Below are 19,256 nucleotides of genomic sequence, written 5' to 3'. Positions count from 1 at the left end.
TCGATGGAAGTCGATCAAGTGCATATGAGCTGAGAGAGTGAAATATCAGTGTACTTGTACAGGCCCTTCTACTTTTTATAAATATTTCTTGTTGCTTTTTTTGTTAAGTTAATTTTTCCTGGTGTAGAGATAAGTTTCAGTTCTAATAATGCACTTCAAATAAATTTTGGAGTGTCTGTTTGAGGCGTTTGGGGCGATTTCACCCTGGCCCCAAAATGCTCGCAACGACAATACGGGGGCATGATGACCCCTAAATTTTTAAAAACTTATTTTTCTATTGAAAATTATCTCAAAATTCACCAAAAGTGTGCACGAAAGCCTTCGTATTTCACTTTTAAAACTCCAAAAAGCTTGGTCGCTTCGCTGTGTCGCATTCAACGAGAACGTTTACGCGTCTGCTTCGATATATCCCCCGGCCCCCCTCCTCCGAAAGAAATTCTGTATACGGCCATGCTCTAAAGAGCCTGGCACATTGATTTATGTATACTTTCATTTTCATTATTTTTATCTCATTATCAACATGGCCTTACGCAGAATTTTTTCCAGGGGGGCCGGGGCCGGAGCATGACGCGCGTAAACTTTCTCAAAAAAATCTTGAAAGCGAGACAGCCACGGGACCAAGCCCAAATGACAAGCTTGGTCGCTTCGCTGTCTCGCTTTCAACTTGAGAACGTTTACGCGCGTCTGCCCCCACCCCCCGAAAGAAATTCTGTGAACGGCCATGCTCAAAAGAGCATATGGCACATTGATTTATATGTACTTTTCATTTTCATTATTTTTATCACATTATCATCATGGCCTTACACAGAATTTTTACCGGGGGGGGGGGAGCAGCTAGGACGCGCGTAAAGTTTCTCAAAAAAATCTTGAAAGCGAGACAGCGACGCGACCAAGCTCAAATGACAAGCTTGGTCGCTTCGCTTTTTCAAGATTTTTATGAGAAAGTTTACGCGCGTCCTGCTCCCCCCACCCCCCCCCCGGAAAAAATTCTGCGTAAGGCCATGATGATAATGAGATAAAAATAATGAAAATGAAGTATACATAAATCAATGTACCAGGCTCTTTAGAGCATGGCCGTATACATAATTTCTTTCGGAGGAGGGGGGCCCCGGGGGGGAAGCAGACGCGTAAACGTTCTCAAGTTGAAAGCGACACAGCGAAGCGACCAAGCTTGTCATTTGGGCACTTTTTGGAGTTTTAAAAGTGAAATACGAAGGCTTTCGTGCACACTTTTGGTGAATTTTGTGATAATTTTCAATAGAAAAATAAGTTTTTTAAAATTTAGGGGTCATCATGCCCCCGTATTGTCGTTGCGAGCATTTTGGGGCCAGGGTGAAATCGCCCCAAACGCCTCAAACAGACACTCCAAAATGTATTTGAAGTGCATTATTAGAACTGAAACTTATCTCTACACCAGGAAAAATTAACTTAACAAAAAAAGCAACAAGAAATATTTATAAAAAGTAGAAGGGCCTGTACAAGTACACTGATATTTCACTCTCTCAGCTCATATGCACTTGATCGACTTCCATCGAGGATTCGGGCTAAATTCCGCCCGCCACTTCCGGGGACCAACCAACGTAGTATTTCGATGAAGAGCACTCCGTCGATTCACCGGTTGTCCCTACCGTACACGCGCGCCTATGGGGATTGTGAACTGTAGGAAAAATCGTATGAAATTACACTTTTTGATATTTCTACGAAGACGAAGTTATATAGAAAATGAAGAATATTACAATCAGACCATATCCCTAGAAAATTGCTTCAAGAAATGTCATTATGAAGAGGAAATGGACAAAAATTTGTGAAGAAAAATCACGAAAAAGGAAATCGCATCATGAATATTCATATCATGGGCGGTCCCACATTTGCATGTTATAGCGAGTTTTCCATTATTTAATAAATAATGGCATTATTTAATAAATAATGGCATTATTTAATAAATAATGGTTATTTGTATATAAATAATGATTATTTGTATATAATGGCAAACTGTAACAATTGTTTATAAATAATGATTAATGGGATATTGAAACAAAATTATTATTTATAAATAATGAAGTAGATATTTCATTATTTAACAAATAATCTTTATTTATAAATAATGGAAAACTCGAACATTAAATAATGATTATTTATAAATAATGAGAATAATGGTGCACTCGAAAAAATTATTTATAAATAATGAAGTAGACGTTTTCATTATTTAACAAATAATCATTATTTATAAATAATGGAAAACTCAACAAATTATTTATAAATAATGAAAAACAAATAATCATTATTTGTAAATAATGAAAAACAAATAATCATTATTTATAAATAATGAAAAACCAATTATCATTATTTATAAATAATGAAAAACAAATAATCATTATTTATAAATAATGAAAAACAAATAATCATTATTTGTAAATAATGAAAAACAAATAATCATTATTTATAAATAATGAAAAACAAATAATCATTATTTATAAATAATGAAAAACAAATAATCATTATTTGTAAATAATGAAAAACAAATAATCATTATTTATAAATAATGAAAAACAAATAATCATTATTTATAAATAATGAAAAACAAATAATCATTATTTATAAATAATGGAATGTCGAACTATTATTATTTACAAATAATGAAGTATTACTTGGAATTATATATAAATAATTAGAAATGATATTTTATATAATAGTAGTTATTTACAAATAAAATGTAAATTATATATAAATAATAGTTATTATTTAATAAATAATGATTATATAACAAATAATTGTTCTATATAATATTGGTACATTCGGCGCCTCATACCTCTGTGGTCTAGTGGTTAAGACACAAGCATTCTATGCTGGGGGTCAATGTTCGATTCCCGTCAGAGAGATTTTTTCGGCCTCACCAAACACCAAAGTTTCCAAAGGGTATGTAGCTCTGGGGAACCTTGATTTAAGCCACGTATACCATTGTAAAACTAATTTTGTACACTAGTCATGCTCGTAATGAAGATTGGTAAACTTTGTGTAAATATTTACTTTGCGTTTATTTAATCGATTTTGGATGAAAAATTAACAAAATATGTTGAAAAAATATATACAGTGCGTATCAAAAAAATTTACACTTTGAAAAAGCCCTGGGAATTAAAAATATACAACATGTGGGTATTTTTTTCACGTATAATCTTAGGTTTGAGTCTCATCCATCCAATGAAAGTAAAAGTTTTGACAGAATGATACACTTGAGTGAGCACTGTCCATTTTTGTAATGCTCGCAGAATTCTGTTTGCGCAGAAATGCTCGTTTTCACGCTGTGTCAAGGGAAAGGGGCGAAATCAAATTTACCCTGCGAAACATTTCTCATACACTTGCACTTTTAGTCAATTGAAATAAAACAGATACATTCAAGCATTTTGTAACAATTTTGCCACCCAAATTGAAATTTCTAAACTTAGTAAGCACAACCTTTACCCTTTTTGTGCCAGCTGGATCTGAAGACATAACTAAATCTGAACAAAAGTTTATATCAGACGTCTCCAGCATTTTTTCACTAAGTTTTTATCATTTAAAGTGTGTTTACATTTCATTTTTATTTAATACTTGTTTCTTCACACTTTTTCTAAGCTTGACAATGATTAACAAGATGAAAATCAAGCCTAAGCCATTTCATGTACATCACAGCTCAGTGTAAAGCAAATATCGTCACGATGGCATCGGTGTGTGGGGGAGTGGGGTGGGGCGCAATGCACTCTTCGAGATGTTTTGGGCAAGGAAACAAGTTAAAAGGTAAAATATATCTTCAAATCAATTTTACTAGCTAAATTCAACGTGTTCTTCATTCGCATAACTATTTCAAAGTTATGCGCAAATCATTTTTCACTAACTTTTCAAAAGTAAGTGGTGCTCACTCAAGCGGAAATATTTTTTGACAGTTATATCGTCAGTTGCTTAAATTGATCTGTAGCAATGTTAAAATGTGGAAAAATCTTTAGGATATTACAGGATTTTTTTCTAAGTGTAAACTTTTTTTATAAGCACTGTATATATATATATTACAGAAATTATTGTACTTTTGCTCTCACAGCATTCCGCCTTCACACAGAGGAGTCTTTAACAGCGGTGCGAGGCGGAAATATTTCCCTACCCTGTTATTTCTCCGTTCCTGCACATGCAGTCTACTGGTACAAACACAACTTCACTGGAGCACCAGACGTCGGAGCATCGCTCGTAGCCCGAGACTATCAGGGTATTACAGATCCTGTACCGGGCTTTGAGAGGTTCAGCATCACCAAGGATTACAGCTTGATCATTAGAAACATCACTGTTCACGACGAGACGACCTACTCATCCCTTGTTGTACCGATAGCGTTAGCGGACAAAAGAGGCTATACGGAGTTGAGTGTTGTAGGTAAGAGATCAAAGTGGAGTAACATCAGTAACTGGGCTATTACATTAATCAAATCTAAATAAGTTATAATTAGCTTAACCTCCTGCATAATGAAAAGATATGTAAGAGATCAATTAAACAACCAGATCTTTGTGCTTTCAATCATAATATTGTAATGTGAAGGTCCATTCAGGAATATCACACTGCTGAACGAGATGAAAGAAGAACCCTCAATATTGCAAATCAACATAATCAGGGTACCTTGATTCATTTGGACAATATTATACTTCTTAATATGCATTTCATTAAAATTAATTAAGACATTCACCACGGCCCATGGACCATGATGTTGATTTAAAATCAAGCCGAAGCTTTCGATTTTCTTTGACATAATCATTACCGAGCTCTAAATCTCAGAATGTTTATATTTTTTTAACAAAATCGTTATCATTGGAATAGAAAGAGGTTCATTCAACATGTTAGTCAATTTTACCTCACTTTATGAACACTATTAAATAATGTTCCAATTCACATATATGCACTATAAGTTTTTAAACATCTAAACTATCAACTTGTGTTATTAGCTTTGGCAGAGCCCCGTGAACCAATCATTGAGTCTTGTAACGTCACAGCACCAGGGAGATGCATCTATGTCATTGATGAGAACTCGCCAGATGATATAATACTGAGCTGTGCGGTCTACCACGTTCGACCTCCACCAGGTCTGACATGGGTTAGAAATGATGGAAGAGTACCGAAACATGAAATTCAGCATATGCAGGAGAAAGATGGGCTGTTCAATATTTCTTCCCAAATTCAGGTATATCCCGATCAATAATTATCCATATTAGATTTTGGTGTATAACGTTGTGGGCACATTGACAAATACCTTTATTGATGAGTCTTGCTTTATTACATCCATAATTTTTTATCGAACAACGAACAAAAACAAATTTAATGGTTTCATTCATTCACTAAGAATTTTGCATTATGTTATGTCAAATACTAAATATTATATTAAAATGTTTCATATCAAATATTGTAAAACCAATTCAAACAAATTTTAATCTTTTAACAATCCAGTTTGGTTTTTACCTATGTGAGCTTTTGCCTACTCATTTCTGCAGGCTTCTTCAGGTGCCACGACCCACGAGCCTTATTACAGCGAGAAGGCAAAAGATATTCATTTGACCCAACCCATTCCCAATTTTTTTTTACAATTTGATATTGCTGACTGACAAAAGTGTATGAATATGATTGGCCGTCTTACACTGATTACAGGAAGGCAACTGCTGAACTTCCTTTGCCCAAGACTTTGGAACTATTTTTTGCTGGCTGAAAAATTAGGGCTACTTAACTGTTTCAGGAGATGTCTTCATAAACGCCTATTTATTTTGAAATTTAGATGATTAAGGTACCTTTTTCTGGTCAGATATAGAATGTCTGATCTTATTCACTGATAGTAAACATTCAACCCTCTAATTTCAACTTTATTTTTTATGAATTTTTTTTAACACACATGTCTATGGGAAATGTTTTACGCGCATGAGCCCTTCAGACTAGCACTGAATCGCCGTAGATGGGGTAGTATAGTATAGGCAGCGCGGAAGTCTGTGAGAATATAACGTTTATATCTGATCATCCAGCGTCTATGTTCATGTAATGTGCATGGTTCTTCTGGATGTGAATCGCCTCTCTAATCAATCTTGTTTATACATTGTCATCTCTAGCTGGGATCTGGCTCTTATCCCAGTTTATTGTGTGGTTCCTTGGGGCTACATGGTGACTAATCGCTGACTTAGAAAGGATCGACTCAGCGTTCTTCTTTCTCGATCTTGTGAAGTGGGCTTTGGTAAGCTGGATTCTCTGCTTCTTGTTTGAGTCCAGCCTTCCTTATTCAAAACTTCCTTAGAGTTTCCCCAACATACTACTTGTTGCACTCCTGGCAATGAATTTGGTATACCACCCCTGTTGAGTCACCCGTTGATCTCTTGTCATTTAGGTCGACTAAGAATGTCCTAATTTTAGAAAGAGGGCGCATAGTGGTTGATACATTATACTTTTGAAGGTCCTCTGTATGGCTTCAGATGTACCCTTAATAAAATGAATAGTAACCATAGTTTCCTCCTGGTATTTTCACTATGATTTGCCTTTTGAGTCCCGGCTAACGGCTCAATCAGTTCTTCTGTCTTCTGAAAATTCTAGTCTGGAAAAGGATATTAAGGCTTGATTTTGATGAAGACATCATCAGTCTTAACATCATCTGGTTCTGAGACAGTGCTATGTCCCCTGTCAAAAAGAGTGTGATAGATTTCAGGTTTCTGATGGAGAGGGTAATGTAAAGTGGAAGTGCAGATATTGGCCGGTGTGTGCTTTCTTCCAAACGCTTCACACTTTCATCTTCTCTTTTCACTATTCTGGTGCCAAGAAAAACTCTTTCTCCAATTCGTGTGTGAATCTGATGCTTCCCGTGAGGTCTGCATGATTCAAGTGGTCCTTAAGTTGATCCGCACACCTTTCTATCACTATGGCCAGAACGTCATCAAAATATGTTCTGCAAAGTCTATGTTTGATAGAAGATGGTGCAGTAGAAAGAATGCTACTTCCACAGTTCTCCATAAAAAAGCTGTACACGGTGGAAGAGACTGGACTGCCCATAGCTATTCCAAACTTCTGACGATATATGGTTCCATCAATTTTGAAATAGGTTGTGAGGACAAAATTAGGAGCCTGACAATATTGTCAACATTTATTTTAATCTTTTCTTTCAGTGTGATGTCATTAAAGAGACGGTCTCTTACAACATGCAATGAAAAACTGATCAGTAGGAGTGTTAGCGAACAGACTCACTACATCTAAGGAAACCAATAGTTCATCCTTGTTCAAAGTGAAATTGGTGATTTCCCCTGCAAACCCCTTAGAAACTAAAATTGATTGTAAAAAGATGAAACTTTGTTTGAATTGGTTTCTACCAATCAGATGAATTTCTTAGGAACGTAAAAGAACGTTTTATTTCATATCAAACGTGTATTTACAATAAATGAAATACACTGTATAATGATATTGAAAAAGCAAATAGAAAAGTATGTTGTCTCTCATTTGGGTATTATGCATGTTGTGCTTTACTGTTTAATACAAATATTAAGCGAAATTTCAATCCAATGAACTTTCTTATTTTAATCCGATTCGTATGGTTATTTTTATTTGATTTTTTCTCTTTTCATTCAAATTACTTTTATGATCATGATGATGGGATAGATTTGATTGGATTATATTTTTTATACATTATTTAGTTTTTATTGTTTGAACTGACGGAAAATGTAACAGTTGCAATGAAATGAAATTTTCTCTCATGCATGCGAAATGAAATGTAATATTTAGCTGTAAAATTTACAATTAAAACCTAAAATATGTTGTTGGTTTTTTTTCTTTCGTGGTACATGTGTAGACCTTACTCAGTCTACTTCTAATACATTATTGCAACTTGACTTAATTACCCTATCTTGCCAAGTCGACTTGAAAAAGTCAAATGTTTGCATGTTGACAAATTTCGTATTAAACTCATTCCAGCATTCCATACTTTAAAAATTGACACTGCAACAACTATATTTCTAAAAGTCGACTTTGCAACAAATATTAATTCGCTAACTGTAATTCAACATGGCAATGGAAAGTATTAGTCTGCAGGCGCAGACCCTGATTGGAACTTTGATCAACAAGTGTGCCTCCACGCAAAGACTAGCACACACAAAACTTGCAGTTCCAATACAACATTCAGACCCTTAACTCGAGTGAAGGGTTTGCCCAGCAGACTAAAAAAGTATCGTCATCTCGTTAGGTATATGAAACTTAAACACTTCTGTATTAAGTTAAAGTCTCAGTACTCTGTGTGAGCCGCAATACTTTTTTTCATTGTAATATTTTTCAGGTACATTTGTTGCATTCTAATTGACAGGTTACTAAGGCTGATTTTGATAAACAGTATACCTGTGAAGCTAATGGAGATGCCGTGAAAGGAACCTCGTCAATGAAAATTACTATAATTGAGGGTGATTTTACAACAGGTAGGCACATGGGCGTCGATCCATATTTTGGATGGGGGGAAATTGACAAACTACGAAAATTCATGGCGCGCTTCGGGCATAAAAATTAGAATACAAAAATTTGCGTACAATTTCTAATCGCATTACTATTCATAAGGTTTGTTTCTATGAGCTTTGAGATGTATTTTTCTTATTATAATTGTCGTGGATAATGTCTATTTCAATCAATCAAGTTTTATCGGGTTTTTTTTCTTCAAAAACCAGTGTTCCCCCCCCCCCCCAACCAAAAAAAATAATAATAAATGAATAAATAAAAGAATAAAAAGATAGGAAAAAATAGCCAAAATGTATTATTATTCATACAGTAAAAGTAGTTGCGAGTGAGCAAAACTTTTGACATTTTTAGTACAAATATCTTGTGAAAAATTGTGATAGATTTTGACATAATATTCAGAAAATAATATCATATTTTCCCTTCCCCATTTCCTTTTTTCTTTCCCTTCCCTTCTGTTACTCTATGTTTCCTTTTTCTCTTTTTCTCCTGAAAAGATGGGGGCAAGCGCCCCCTCCCCCATTTATACGCCACTGTTTGTCGTTACGAAAGATAAGTAGCATAATGATGATCCAGATCATTTATATCGCGCCATATTTTCGTCGAAAACATTCATAGACGCTGGCTCATCTAATTAATTCAATCAATACATATCTCCTGAAATAAAGGCTACCTATAAACCCGACTTATTGAATAACAAGAAAAATGTATATGATATCGATGTTTCCTTCCATTTATCACTTTACCTTTATATTTATCTCTATGTTCCCTCAGTTTCTCATGATCGTGGGATCAGCGGAGGTCTTATCACCAGCATCGTTATTATTGTCATTCTACTTATCCTATTGGTGTCATGCCTGATATATTACAAAAAATGTGGAGTCCCTGGTCCATTAGGAGGTATATATCTGGGTTTTGTTTTTTTCTTTGCAGTTCTTTATCTAATAAATACCTAGTTTTAGAGAAGGAAATCGTCTATGAATGATGATGTATTTCATTATAATGATCTACACATTATTGACTATCATCGGTAGACTTAATAGTCATAATCCTATTATAATCAGTTAGTAATATTATTAATATTTAAAAAATATATGTATTAAATGTGTCATATGATACAAAATGATTGTAACCAAAACATTGATTTATTAAGGTATTTTGATTTCAGCCTACTTGTGCAGTTTGTCAGAAGGAACGAGAAAAAATCATGTTGCTATGATATTCTCATAGAAGATTTGTTCATGTTACCTAATTTATTTCACACTTTGTAAAATAATTTGATTTTAGATTCGATTACCCTTTTACTCGAGACTTCGATATTAAACCATAGAACTATGTTACTATTTGCCTCTAACTCTGTCAGTAATCATTAATTGCATACGATTTGTAGCGTACAAAATTTCATTCGATGAAAAATATGGAGGAAGTATGATACTTTTTTTACTTATCTAATTTACAGCTGTGAAAATTCAAAAGCCAGCACCACTTGGCGATATAGAATCACAACCCTTGACGGATCAAAAAGGTAAAAGTTTTGATAATGGTTATTAACCTTCAGTCATTTTGATATATTTTCATATATTAAAGCAAGAGTGTAGGAGTTTCTCTTTTGAGAAAAAATAAAGAATAAAAAGAAAAACCCATAAAGCTACCTTTCCCCCATTTCATCCCTTCGCTTTTCCTTTTCTCCTCTCTTTTTTCCCTTCTTTTTTTTTTCTTTTTTGGGACGTTTTTGGGGGGCGACCGCCCCCCCCCCCCCAGGCTACGCGCCTGGATTGACGTAGCGAAACAGCCGCGTGAATGCTTTGACCTTCTAAACGTTACACACGCTAAAATTTCCTTAACCCCGTACTATAGGTGGGGCTAAATTGCTATTTAGCCCCACCTATAGTACGGGGTTAAGCTTAGCCCACTTTCTTTTTACACAGCATTTTTGCAAAGTGGGCTAACCCCACCTTTAGTACGGGATTATTTGGCCCTGCAAAAAAGCAGGGTTATCCCAGCAATTGCGGTGCTAAGAGCGATAGTACGGGGTTAAGATCGCTAGTGTAAAACGAAAGTGGGCTAAGCTTAACCCCGTACTATAGGTGGGGCTATATGGCAATTTGGCCCCACCTATAGTACGGGGTTAAGGAAATTTTAGCGTGTGTAAAAAAGGTACGAGTGAAGTACTTGGACTACGAATGATCGACAAAAACCACTAGTCCGGGGTTAGCGAGTTTCGTGTGTGAAAAGCAAGCATTCCTTATCCGGGGATAGAAATAACAATTTGGCATGTGTGAAAAGGAAAAAAAATAGTACGGGGTTAAGGATAGTACGGGGTTAGCGATAGTCCGGGGATAAGAAAATCCTGTGTAAAAAGGGTATAAACGTCATTCTGGGGCGGATTTTACGGTGACCTTTCAACCATTTCAAAAAAATGTGTTATTTTCTGTTCGGTTGGCCATTTTGGCTATGCACGAGTGATTGATTTGGTACCCAAAAGAAGCCACTCCTCTTGTCGGTGTGAAACGTATAACTGCAAAGCCACCTCAGTCGTGTGAACGGAAGATAATTCTAGCATCATTAATTTAAGCATTACAATTCAGCATTCAAATGACGAATTATGTGCTCGTCTTAAACCCTCTATAACATTGCTTGTCCACATGAGTCTTGGTTTTGCAACAATAATTATTTGGGTTACCTAATATACAAGGGTATAAACAAGTTGTTAACTTAACTACGGAGTTAAGATAACTGCATGGTTAAGGCCCCTCGGGTAAACGACACAATTATTTGATTTTACACCCAAAAAAGTAGGGAAAACCAAAAATTATAGCTCTTATCCTTCTTGTTTCTTGTTACAGAGCTAACCGCGATAAAACTCAGTCAGAAAATTGAAGCATTAGAAAACGTAAGAAAGGAAGATCAAGCTTCGTTTGAAGAGGAAAAACGTGAGATCGAATCAAAGTGGCAAAAGATTTTACATGGTCAGGTCGAGAAGCTGAAAACTCAAGGTGAGACACTTTCTTCAAATCAGAATATGAAACACCTATTAATCACGTAATGTAAATAGTTATTCTATGATAATTATCCCACGTCTCCTCTCAGCAGTTGATTTGGGAATAACGTTACCAAATGAATACGTATGGAAAATTCGAGCCATGTTTATAGACTCTTTACAACGTCAAACATGTTTTGATATTGATTTTGTGACTAAAGAACATGTAATTTGTCTTCTGGTGATCAAGTAAAAGTTTGTTGGCCTTGATCGAGTCTGTGTCATTTGTTACTTCAAAATTTACAATCCTAACGAGTTGGTTAACCCCATCACGGGAAAAGAAAATAAATTATTTAAGTAGTCATCGAAAATCATAAAACAGAGGAAATTTGATGTATTTTGAATATCATTGAATCAGTAATATAAGTAATAAAAATAAGTTGACCGAGAAGGCTATCCAACCCTGTGAGACACCACAACTTATTGGGAAAGTAGACATGGTAGACGAATTGCTATTATTTACTAATGCAAATTGGTGCGTGAGGTAACTCATGAACCACTCCAAGGCCTTTCATCTTACTCCATAATGACAAAGTTTATGTATGATAATTTCATGATTGATAGTATCGGAGGCCCTGGAGAAGTCCAGGTAAATAACGACAGTATGAGAACCTTTATTAATGGAAGTGGTGACTTTATCAATAAATTCAATAAAATTCAATTCATGAAACAAAATTTCGATAAAGCTAACTCGTATAAAGTGAGTTATATTATCATCCTTCACCCCAGATTTCTTAATCCATGGCTGGTCTAAAAGGTCTAAAAGGATGTTCTTCTGAACATGTGCATCCTATACTGCTCATGATTTACAATATGCGCATTGATATCACAATGTATGAAGAAATTATCCCCCCCCCCCCTCCCTCCAAAAAAATAAAATTGTGAAAACGCTAAAATATCACTTACATCCTTTATCGTTTCGTGATACAGAGCTTGCCATGACAACACTCAGTCAGAAAATTGAATCATTGGAAAACGAAAGAAAGGAAGATCGAGCTTTATTTGAAAAGGAAAAACTTGAGATCGAATCAAACTGGCAGAAGATTATAAATGATCAGGTTGAGATGCTGTACACTCAAGGTAAGACACTGTCTTCAAATCAGAATATGATATCAAAGACCCCTCAATCACAAATTGAAGATATTTATCATAAAGATCAACAATAAAAGACGAAGGCATAAATATAATTTTCTGGAAGACAATTGAACCATTTTTTTTCTTCAATGGAATTGAAGTTAAATTCAAAAACTATTTAGTGCTTCCCAGCTGGCTCTCTTTCCAATACAATATGTTATTCTATATTTTGCCTCAATTTGCTGTTGAAAGTCTGAAATGGAAAGTTTATTTGAATAAAGAGAGGAAAAAATTAACAAGCATAACACTAAACATTTCATCAAAATCGGATGTAAAATAAGGAAGTAATGGTCGGTATGCAAATGAGGAAACTGATGACGTCATCCACTCACTATTTCTTTTGTCTTTTATTTTATGAAATCTTCAAATTTTCTCATTGTCAAGTGAAACAACGATTAATCCTCCCAGAACATGTGGAATTAGCATTATTTAATACTATATTGTGCAGTCAAGTTGGTCCTTGTTACCAAACTGTAACAATTGTATAATTCAAACATTAAGAAACAAAAGAAATAGTGAGTGATGGACATCATCGACTGTCTCATTTACATGTCACTGAGATGTGCATATAACTACTTTGTGAAAAATAAGCGAAACTTTAAAATGCCATAAATTTCTTATTTTACCTCCGTTTTTTATGAAATTTTCAGCGTTATGCTAATTTGATTTTTCTCTATTTATTTCAAATCAAAATTTTTCTGGGATTGACTTGATTTGTAATCGCGACGATTTCATGTACAAAAATACTACTGGATGTGCCAAGTTTCGGACAACCTACCCCGTGCATACCTAAATTATTATCATAATTTACTTCAGTCACTAAGCTCGCTGCGTCAAATTGTAGACGATCGAGGGGCATTTCGGAGGGTTCCTGGAGGCCTTACCCGACCGAGGTGCCACAGCTGATATTTCTTGACTCACAATCGGGTTTAAACATATTTCAGGGGCCACATTTAATGGCTCAGGGGGGCACGTTAAGCATCCAGGCACCCTCGAAAATGCCCCTCGATCGTCTACAATTTGACGCAGCGAGCCTAGTGACTGAAGTAAATTATGATAATAATGTAGGTATGCACGGGGTAGGTTGTCCGAAATTTGGTACATCCAGTAGTATTTTTGTACATGAAATCGTCGCGATTAAAGGTCACGTCCATCCCAGAAATTGTTGATTTGAATAAATAGAGAAAAATCAAACTAGCATAAGCTGAAAATTTCATCAAAGTCGGATGTAAAATAAGAAAGTTATGGCATTTTAAAGTTTCGCTTATTTTTCACAAAATAGTTATATGCACACCTCAGTGACATGCAAATGATGTAATATGTAAATTTACATAAGACATGCAAATGGGTTACCATATTAAAGGCAATGTATTCAGTCCATACCTCATACATTGCATTAACGTGTTCTGTGGCGAAATGAGCGAAAAAGATTGAGCAGAAATTTTGACCTTTTTAGAATGTAATTTTGATAGATCGACGCATAACAATAAAACCCGCAATATAACCCCCCCCCCCCTCCCCTCTATTTCTTTTTTACATGTCTTATTTCCTTTATTTTTCTCCTTGTTTTCCTTTTGGATTGGTTGTGGAACTTTGACGACATAAAGCTGGACCCAAGCCCCCCCCCCCCCCCCCCTTGTAAGCTATATATAAATTAACAATGCTAATAATACAGGGCGGTCATTTCGGGGAAATAAATTACCTTCATTTATTTTTGTCATTAGCATATTTTCGAGGTAGTCCACTTGAAAATTATGCTTGGGGAGGAGTCTTCAGACAAGCTTATACCGAACAGCAGCCATGATCATGTTAGTCCAGATTGTACGTTATGATTCCCAATGTATAACCTATCGCTGGTGAGGAGGGGAAATGGGATATATGAAATATTCGAATTTTCTCCTCACTGTGCAGAGAAACGACGTTTTATTTCTCACTAATCATGAGGAATTACCATCGTTTTGAAATTTGATAGTTTAGTAGTGTTCCTATTGCCACATCTGTAACAGTGTATAATTCAAAGCATGTGAATGAGTTGTGCGTATAACTTTTTTTTAAAGAAAAAAACAAGCAAAACTTTAACATGTCTATTTCACATCGAATTTTGATGAAATTTACAGCAGTACGCTTTTTCACTTTTCATTCAAATCAACATTTATTTTTGGTTAGACTTGATCTTTAAAAAATTTAGGGTCTGATATAAACTTACTTAAAGGGGAACCCAACCCAAACAAAAACTTGTTTTTATAAGGAAAACAAAAATCAGACAAGTTGATAGGTGATAGTTTGAACAATATTGGACAAACAACAAGAAAGTTATGAATTTTTAAAAGTTGTAAATATTGGTAGTCACTATACCCATGGAAACTTCAAATTGGCCACATATGGGATGTCATAGTGATGTAAGGCAAGGACTACTCTTCCATGTATTCCAATACATATTATGGCTAAAATGTCATTTTTCCCAAAAGTTTTATTTCAAATTATATTTTTCTTTCATGAGGACATAAAACTATATACTACCTGGGTTATATTCAGATTACTGCCTCAGGGGTATGGGTACTTAGGGGAAAACCACAAATCCCTGATAACGAAGTACATGGCCTATAGGAAAGTTGTCTCTTGCCTCTTGCCTCTTGTCATAATTTACTTACCCAGTTGCCAATTTGAAATCTACATACTATTAGTGATCTCAATTTTAAAGCAGCTATTACTTTCTTGGTGCTTGTCCAATTTCTTTCAAATTTTCACCATTCTGTTTAATTCATTTTTCTCTTTCCCAACACAACATTTTATGGCAAAGGCTGGATTCCCCTTTAATGTTACACTATTGGTTTTTGCCTTGTTTACTCAATCGCATGCTTTCATTAGATACCCCAGTACATAACTATGATACATGGAATGAAATTAACTATCATTTATGATAACTGGTTATACTTCGTAATTCCGAAGGTTTGTAATTCCAAAACACGTAAATTGCCTCTACCTCGATGTTCGTTAATCCGAAAACGTAAAAGGGTTTGTTTATCCGAACATTTGTCGCGTTATTCCGAAGCTTCGTTATTCCGAAGGTTCGATAATCCGAAAACGAAATAAGGTTCGATGTTCCGAAGGTTCGTTAATCCGAAAAAGAACTAAGGTTCGTTGTTTCGAAGGTTCGTTAATCCGAAAACGAAATAAGGTTCGTTGTTCCGAAGGTTCGTTAGTCCGAAACCGAAATAAGGTTCGTTAATCATTTAGTTTGCGAACTAACGAACCATCGGAATTACGAACCTCATTTCGTCTTCGGATTAACGAACCCTCGGAATTACGAACCTCACTTCGTTTTCAGACTAACGAACTTTCGGAATTACGAACCTCATTTCGTTTTCGGACTAACTAACCTTCGGAATTACGAACCTTCGGAATAACGAACCTTCGGAATATCCGAACCTTCGGAATAACGAAGCTTCGGAATTACGAATGTTTGCGGAAAAATCATATTTGCTATTTTCATTTAGTCACAAAGCACCAACAGCTTGGAATGACCTGCCAAGTAATATAACATCTATTAGGAATTAATTTAAAGAAGTATCAAGGAGCATCAATCTTCAATTTGTGTAGATTTATTTTCCACTTTTTACCTTTTTGTGTAGGGTTTGTTTGGTTTGGTTTTTGTTTGTTCCCCTTCATTGTTTGAACTTGATTTTTTTTCTTCTTTGGTTTAGTTTATTTTGTGTTTGATTGCGGGCAAATAAGTTTCTTAGATCTTTATAATATATCAATTATATTTTGTCAAATTCCTTTAAGGGAGGTTATCTACACAAACTCTATTTTGGGGTTTTTGTAATTTCCCTACTTCATCTGTTGTTTAAAATTTTAAAATTTAAAACCTATTGTATACAAATATATTTTATGTGGAAAACTTTTTTGATACATGCACGTGAATATGGCTTACATTTGCCCGTTTTTTATGAATGTTTATATTGTGATTTTTAATTGGAAATGAAAAATAAATTGAACTATATTCATCGGCATTGAGCAAAAAGAAAAGACTATTAAAAACGAAAATTGCTCTGGTTTAAACGAAAACTCCACACTCCAAAGCAGCGCCACTCCTAAAACGACCCGACCCATGGATATGAGGGAACGAACAATATAATTTTAGCAATATTCCCGAGCCCATGACGTCTAAACAAATCGACACGAACATAAAAAAATAAGCCGATGTCCACTCAATTGATTTAAATTTCATTACAAGGACAATAGTGCGCAAAAGGTTGAAACTTATGTGATTTATTGCAATTTTATTCTAAAAAGGGTGATATATAATTTCTTTGACCCATTCTGATTAAGAAACTTTAAGTGTCATTAAAAAATTCAAACTGAGGACGCAAAACAAGACGGGATATGAAAGTGCAGGGAAATGACATGAAGTTTCATAGAACTTGATAAAAATATTTTACTTTTTTTTAATACGACTCGAATTTTAAACCTTCCTCTTATAGAATTAGGAAACTGCTTTCCCTCAAATGATGTTTTTTTTTTTAGTAATGAGCTGAAAAGCGGGAGAAGTGGCCTATACACAGTAAAAAATAACATGCTGTTTAAGCCTGTCACTCTAACAACAAATTGTTTAAACTGTTTAAACAAGTTGTTTAAAAAGTTTAAGCAGTTGTTTAAAAAAATAAACAAAAGTTGTTAGAGCGAGGGCTTAAACAACGTGCTTAAATTTTAAACAGCGTTTTTACAGTGTATGGGGGTGACGGCAGTAATTGATATAAAGATTTTACCCGCCAGGATCGGAGCCAGCCCGACCAGAAGTGCGGAAATGTTGCGAAATAAATTTGAAGAAAACAAATGTGACTTTATATTCTTCGGCCTAACCTTACTCTAGTTCCATGCCCTAATGCCATTATATTGCTAATTTCTCAACAATGCAATTTCTTCCAGAATCCTTCGGCATGTATTTTTATAAATGCAAACAAACATGTACTTGAGGGATCATTTTATCGGACTATACGAACTAATTTTAACGTTACCCAAAGTGATATTTATGTTCAAATTCGTTATTTTTCCGGCTTCTCTTATTCCTCCCAGGAGGTGAAACAATCGACTGCCATACCTGGAAGATTCTCATTCGCAGTTTCGACGGAGGCATGTTTCCTTTACTGGTGAACCCGAATATGACGGTGGACAACCTGAAAACGAAAATCTCTGCAAAAATAGGTGTGCATTCTTCTCCGATATATATTCAATGCAATGGCCGCAAACTCAGTCATGTCAGTGGGCAATGCAATCTCAAGACGGCTGGAATAAATAATTTGTCTACTATTAATGTGAATTGAGGACTAAGGGGAGGGGGAATTGGGTACTGATCTATATTCTGATGATTCTTTTGGGGTAAAACTGTGAAAACTATTTCCTTTTCTCTGACGAATTCGGCCCTGTTGCCGAGAACTTTATTTTTCAAATCAAAGAAAACTCAGTTTTGTCCTAAGTCATTGAGAGGGTGTTCCATTGTCGCTTTGGTTTTTATGGTAAAAGGGTTAGAATTGGTAGTAAATGTATATAAAATAATTCTAGAATAATGGCATAGTGACTTAGGAAAAATGATAGTGTTCATTAAAAGACCTAGCTCCATGTGATAACCTTGGCCTGATTGACAAAAATTGCACATTGGAATTGTAATATAGCTTTGGTGTGTCGTATTAAAGCGACTTAAGGAGGACCATGCACTGTTAAAAAAATTATCCTTAAAATAAAAGAAGTTCCTGCAGCAGAGTCTCGAGGGTTACAGCCCGATAGACCGCGGGTCCGATAGACCGCGGGTCCGATAGTCCGCGGGTCCGATAGACCGCGGGTCCGATAGACCGCGGGTCCGATAGTCCGCGGTGTGTGTAAAATTATGATCAGGATATAGTGAGATCCAATGCCATCAAGAGGTCAAAAGGCCAATGATACGAGTCCATGGGGTTCTATAACGATGACCCAAAGGACAATCGCCCCCTGACATGTACATCAAGGAAAATATTATCCCCATATTTTTATCGTCAGGGACTGTTACCCCCCCCCCCCCCGGAAATTTACCCTCTATAGACGCCATACGGAGCCTCTAAAATGCCATCGACTTGACGACATGGCGCGATACGTTATCCTGCCACTTATAAAAAGTTATATGTCAACATGGCGAGATATTTTATCTTGCCAAGTCGACTTAAATAAGTTACATGTCAACATAGCGATATATCGGGATTCTCGCCGGGACTTGTACACTTCATATCTCGCCATGTGGACATATCGACTTGACAAAATAGAATATATCGCTATATCGAAATAATAAGCGTATTAATTACTTAGGCGGCGGAAGCGGGGGGGGGGGACCTTTCCCCCCTAAATTTGAGGTGGGGGACGGTCCCCCCTAGATTTTTAGTTGAGAACCTTTTTTTTTGCTTGTCAATTTGTTTTCTACGTCCCCCCCCCCTAAATTGAGGTGGACCCCCCCCCCCTAAAATCTTTTTGTCCCCCCCCCCCTAATTTTGGTTGATAACCTTTTTTTTCGTCAAAAAAATTTGGTGGTCCTTCCTATAAATTTTGGTTGACTTGCTTGTCAAATTTTTTACCTGTGTCCATCCC

At 35.6% G+C, this 19,256-nt stretch overlaps 1 protein-coding gene across 3 annotated transcripts in view; it reads left to right on the top strand.

Annotated features, from left to right (window-relative positions):
• Positions 1-18,363, top strand: part of LOC129267453 (uncharacterized) — a 96,977-nt gene extending 78,614 nt beyond the window's left edge. For all 3 annotated transcript variants that reach the window (XM_064103437.1, XM_064103439.1, XM_064103440.1), the window contains 8 exons: positions 4,073-4,396; positions 4,960-5,195; positions 8,331-8,439; positions 9,245-9,370; positions 9,930-9,995; positions 11,317-11,466; positions 12,441-12,590; positions 17,721-18,363. In XM_064103437.1, coding sequence (XP_063959507.1) covers positions 4,073-4,396; positions 4,960-5,195; positions 8,331-8,439; positions 9,245-9,370; positions 9,930-9,995; positions 11,317-11,466; positions 12,441-12,590; positions 17,721-17,968 — 1,409 coding nt within the window. In that variant the 3' untranslated portion in view covers positions 17,969-18,363. The remainder of the gene's footprint in view (positions 1-4,072; positions 4,397-4,959; positions 5,196-8,330; positions 8,440-9,244; positions 9,371-9,929; positions 9,996-11,316; positions 11,467-12,440; positions 12,591-17,720) is intronic.
• The last annotated feature ends 893 nt before the right edge of the window (positions 18,364-19,256 follow it).

The sequence above is a fragment of the Lytechinus pictus genome, chromosome 8, assembly GCF_037042905.1.
Source record: "Lytechinus pictus isolate F3 Inbred chromosome 8, Lp3.0, whole genome shotgun sequence".
NCBI classification, from domain to species: Eukaryota; Metazoa; Echinodermata; class Echinoidea; order Temnopleuroida; family Toxopneustidae; genus Lytechinus; species Lytechinus pictus.
Note: the sequence above shows the minus strand (reverse complement) of the source record. Positions and strands in the feature narration are given on the sequence as shown.